This window comes from Macrobrachium rosenbergii, chromosome 16 (genome assembly GCF_040412425.1).
Source record: "Macrobrachium rosenbergii isolate ZJJX-2024 chromosome 16, ASM4041242v1, whole genome shotgun sequence".
NCBI classification, from domain to species: Eukaryota; Metazoa; Arthropoda; class Malacostraca; order Decapoda; family Palaemonidae; genus Macrobrachium; species Macrobrachium rosenbergii.
Genome location: NC_089756.1, coordinates 21,937,353 through 21,942,507, shown reverse-complemented (window position 1 = coordinate 21,942,507; position 5,155 = coordinate 21,937,353). Strand labels below are relative to the sequence as shown.

Genomic DNA, 5,155 nt, shown 5'->3' with positions numbered 1-5,155 from the left:
GTTATTAATTTTCTGTATTTCTCTGATAGTTTTTCTTTGTAGCATACATTTAGCATTTGTAGGATATGTTATGACTTGTGTATGATCATCCGCAAACATAATTTGAAGGCAACCTTGAGATGGAGGAGGGGTATCTTTAATGTAAAAGTTGTAGAGTAATGGGGAGAGAATGCTACCTTGAGGAACCCCTGATTGTAACTGGAACTCTGGTCCAATGAAGTCTTTAATTTTTATTCTTGCCACCCGGTTGTCAAGAAAGTTGCATAGCAGTCTGGTTGCTAAGTCTGGCAATTGTGCCTCCAATATTTTGTATTTTAAACCTTCATGCCATACTTTATCGAAGGCCCGACTGACGTCCCTTGAGATAAGGTTGCAGCCGTATCTTAAACTTTTCTTGACTGCTATGAACTCATATAATCTGGTTAATGCAAGCTGAGTTCCTTTGCCGCGAGTAAACCCATATTGATTATCATTGGTTAGTAGATTGTCTTCGAGGAACTCATTAAACCTTATTTGAATGATTTTTTCAAGGATCTTACCAGGTATTTCTAGAAGGGAAATTGGTCTATAATTAGAGACAGTAGTTAGATCTTTACCCTTTTTCCCCACAAAGGGAAGTAGTGCTTTCTTGAAAATGTCTGGCCAGTAGCCCATACTTATGGTTTCATTGAAGATGACTCTTAAAAAGTCCAACATGGAGATTGGAAGATGCTTGATGATAATTTTGTTTACTCTAGAATGACCAGGTGCTTTGTTTTTAAAATTATTAATTATTTTGATTATATCTTGCAGTTGTATTGGTTTAATAAACTGATCTTCAACATCTAATCTATTGAGTTCAACTAAATCGTATGGTATTATGTGTTCATCATGTTCATGAAGTGCTGCAATCACTCGCTGTTCATGTTGCAGGTCAAACCTTAAATTCTCCCAAGGGTTTATCCTGAAGATATTAGACCAGAATTCTCTGAAAATAGGCTCTTGGTCTTGGGGTGAAAAGATTTTCCTATTATTATGTAGTATGTAGGCTATTGGTTCAGAATCTGATCCCAGAAGCCTTTTGATCATTTTCCAGAACTTTTCTGGGTCTCTAAAGATTCCTTCAATTTTATTAAGTAGTATCTCCCAAGTCGAATTTATGAGTTCCTTTGCTTCTATTTTAATACATTCTTTGATGTTATGTATGTATTCTAATAGCTGCTGTGTAGGGCCATGAATATTAATAAAAGCTAAGGCTTGTTTATAGTAATATTGTAATTGCTTAAGATTTTCTGTTTCCTTAGAATAAGGTAAGATCTTGAATGTTTTGAGGGGAATATAAAGTTCTATGGCTTCTTTGATCAACCTGTACCAAAAAGTTATTTTATCATCGATGTAGGATTTATCCTTGTTGATGTTAACAGGTTCGTCATAGTTGGAGAGAGAGTCGTCAAGAGTATCCTTGAATTGGTTCCAGTTGGCATTATTCAAATCAAGTGTAGGGTTGATGGCTACCATAATAGGTCTCACTGTAAGTTTTAATAATATAGGTATATGGTCTGAGGTGGTTAAAGGACCCTGAGTGATTGAATAATTAAAAATGTGGTACCTATTAGAGAGAAGGATGTCAGGTTTGCCCTTGGATCTTCTGTTAAAGTATGTTTGGAAATCTGGTCCTAGAAAATAAACTAGATTCCTGTTCATTAGCCCTTGAATTAAGGTGCCCCTATTATTTGTGCTATTGTGCCCCAGGGCTGGGTGAGTTGCATTAAGGTCAGCTAAGAGATAGACGGGGATATTGCGTCTCATTAAGGACAAGATATCTTGCTGAGGAAACACAGGATTGCTGGGGGGTAAATAGGTAGTTGCTATGATTACTGGTCCCCTCATTGTCTCAAGTTCTACTGCAATCAGGTCATGATTGAATCCATCTATTAATTTGACTGTGATATCACGTCTAACAGCAATAGCTGTCCCTGCATTTTGAGCGTTAGTAGTGTTGCATTGGAAAATGTTGTAATTAAAGATTCTAATGCGAGCAGAGTTGGGTATCCCCGTGGAGTTTAGAAGTATAATATGTGGGGAGATAGAAGAATAAATGCTACTTAGTTCCTTACTACGAAGGAACGTCCACTTCAAGACGTTATGTTGGATGATTGTAAGCGTGTCCATTATGGTGTTTTTCCTTTTGTTAAGTCAAAGAAGCCTGAATTTAGTTTTGGAATTTATCGTGGTTTATCCTCGTGATCGTGTTACTATATTTGTCTAGTTCTATTGTTCCTTCATTAATGTATTGTATGACTGTAGTATCTGCTAATTTCTCTGTGAAGATGTACTTCATCGTTTTATAGTCAAAAATCATCCTCTTGAGGATATTGTGGGTTGGGTTTTTGGGGTTTGCCATGTTAATGGAAATGTATAGTTTAAGTCCAATTTTGGGGTTCTTGGTTAGATTGGTGGAAGGGAGGCTTGGAAGAGCCGTAGCTCCTTGTATTTCAGAGTCTGTAGTGTTATGGGTTGAGGTTGTTGCTTGTGGTTGTTGAATTGGCTGTTTTTGCAGGATGTGATGGCATTTCTGCTTCAGAGTCTGAATCACTTAGAATTCTTTTCCTTTTGGCTTCTTCAGTTTCCATGTCCTCATCAGTTAATAGGGGCTGATTAGGGCTGGTGTTATTTTGATTACCTGAATTTAGCAAAGTTGATACTTTATTTGCTAGCTTGATAGCCTCTGTGGGAATTTTTACCAACGGTAGACCATTGGCTTTGTAAAAAGCGTCCATCATCGTTTGAAAGGTACCTGGTTCGACTGATTCACTCAAATTAGCCGTGATTATTGCTGTGTTAATGACAGTGAGCTGATGAAGTGAGATGTTGTTGTTGGGTGCAATAGAGCTATTTGGTGCAGTTGAGGCTGTGGCTTGAGCGAAGGTCTTATTTGATGTAATCTGGGATTGTTGGTTCCTGATCGTTTTAGCCTGGTCCTTGGTCAAAGTTTTTCTGATAGGGCATCTTGCTGCCATGGTTGGGTGATCCCCGCTGCAAGTGATGCATTTATGATTTATTTGGTTATTACAATCAGTCCAATAGTGTTCATCAGAAGCACATATTGAGCAGATTTTATAAGTGCTTGGCATGGGGCAGTTCTTTTTAATGTGCTCGTAGCTATAGCATCTCATACACTGGGGTGGAACAACATGAATCTCCTGTTTTAAGTATCTAGGTGGGAAGGATTGGCCGCTGATGAGTAGTCCTTTAATGAGACAATCTCTCACCATTTGGGTGGTTTCAAGTTTAACCTTAAATGTGGTTTTGGTGCTAGGAAGCTTGATGATTGATGTTACCTTCACTTGGTTACGTTGCTCAATTTCATACTTGAGCTCTTCTTCTGATAGATTGTAAACCAAACTATCCGCCTGGTTTACGACTAGTGTGCGTGAAGCATTTAGATGAGGGGGGTCTACAACTTCAAAGTGATCATTATGCAGAGCAAGTTTGGTATCAGGATGAATTATTTTTTCAATTGTTGCTTCATCTGCTATAGCTAAGTAGTGGTTATTAGCCTTTATAAGTTTGTGGATAAAGCATAATTTATCCTGCAGAATAGTCCAGATTGCCAGGCGACGTGATTCACCATCAAGTCCCTGGCTAGTATCTTTAATTTTGACTTTACCCATTATGACATGGTTGAGCAGAGAATATTATACACTGAAATATGCCTGGTAGAAACAATAAACCGTTTTTATAAGAAATAGATATAAGAATAATACCCTCAGAAAGAAAGAAGCTAATTTACTCTAGGGGATTTGCACAACCTTTTTGGTGATTATGTAAATTTCAAAATTTTGAGAAAATTGTGATTAAACGACGCGGGAAGAATTTTGAACGGTGTAGAGATATTGACTTTTTAACAAATCTTCAAAAAAAAGTGAAGAATTTCAATTATTAAGAGCGGTAGAACCAAAAAACCATTTTATAAGACTAGAAATTTCAAAGGATAACAGTGGTTAACAGTCACTTTATGGGAGGCAGTGACTACCTATGCCTAACTCCTATGCAGGCACTACTGAAGTAGTATGAGCCTGGATGAAGCAGAACTCCCCGTGCCCCTAGAGAGTTTTAAGACCACAACGGCTACTCCAGGGACAAGGGGCTACTGATGGTGTTAGTAGGAAGAAGTTGGAATGAGATCTGGAGAGATACAAGGGGAAGTAGAGTGGGGGCAGAGCCCCAGGAGGGGGTATGGGAATAAGGATGAGGATGGGGGTATCCAGTCCTGGCAAAGCAATCTCTGAACTGCTACTGCTGAAGGGGGAGGTCCTGTCAGTCTTCAGGATGGAGCTTCCAATGTGGGCTGCTGGATGGAGCTTAAGAGGAGAGAACCTTCCTGGACGGCAGCTGGCAGGTGAATGAAGAAACGATGTTGTTGTATTGTATTAAGCCAACTCTTGTGTTGGCACGGGCCTTTCCCTTGTTTGGCCCGTAGGTGATCTGAAAATTTCAGAAGGTCATTTGTTATAGGAAATGTGAAAGAGATTTAGTAGTAGAGACAGTTGTGGATGGAGGAAGGATGATGGTTGTAGTGGGAGGGGGCCATCATGTCACGGATAGTAGTAGTTTGAAGATGTAAGGCCTTTGAAAGAAAAATAGAGAAACATTGCAGGTGGGGTTGTCCAACCCTTTAAACCCTAGAGTCCCTGCAGAGTATTCTTAGTGGTAGAGTAGTTTAGTTGGAATAATACAGAGATGATGTGTATAGGGCCTTATGGTGAGGGGATGGGATGAGTTGAGGAGGATGATGGTGGTAGTTAAAGAGGGCCATCTTGGTTTGTTTGTAGTGGTAGTGTGAAAGTACATGTTAAGTGAGTTGGTGGCCAGTGCCACTCTGAACACACTTAACATTACATTACTTAATTCAGCTGGAAAGTAGAAGGTGAGAAGTTTGAGTATTCTCATTGCATTGTTCTATCTTGGTGGCGGTAAATTTACTAGCAGCTGGGCATGTGTGTCGATGTCCTCGACTATTGCCTTTGCAAGTGTTGCTGCTATTTTTGCTGCGTCTGGTGAGTTTACATCAGCTTGTACTTCGCCTCTGAGCAGTGCTGTCTCTCTGCATTCTAGCAGGTAGTGTAGGAGAGGCTGCTGTGTTTCTTCCTCGCAGTGCTCACATGGTCTGACA

General features: G+C 39.5%; 1 protein-coding gene across 1 annotated transcript; it reads right to left on the bottom strand.

The window, feature by feature from the left end:
- Nucleotides 1-2,489: 2,489 nt before the first annotated feature.
- LOC136846902 (uncharacterized) lies at nt 2,490-3,653 on the bottom strand. The gene has a single exon (XM_067118155.1). The coding sequence runs from the start codon at nt 3,651-3,653 to the stop codon at nt 2,490-2,492; it is 1,164 nt and encodes a 387-aa protein (XP_066974256.1).
- Nucleotides 3,654-5,155: the final 1,502 nt, after the last annotated feature.

What these genes read in the sequence shown, in the direction of transcription:
- LOC136846902 (XM_067118155.1), bottom strand. Translation starts at nt 3,653, where the DNA reads ATGGGTAAAGTCAAAATTAAAGATACTAGCCAGGGACTTGATGGTGAA.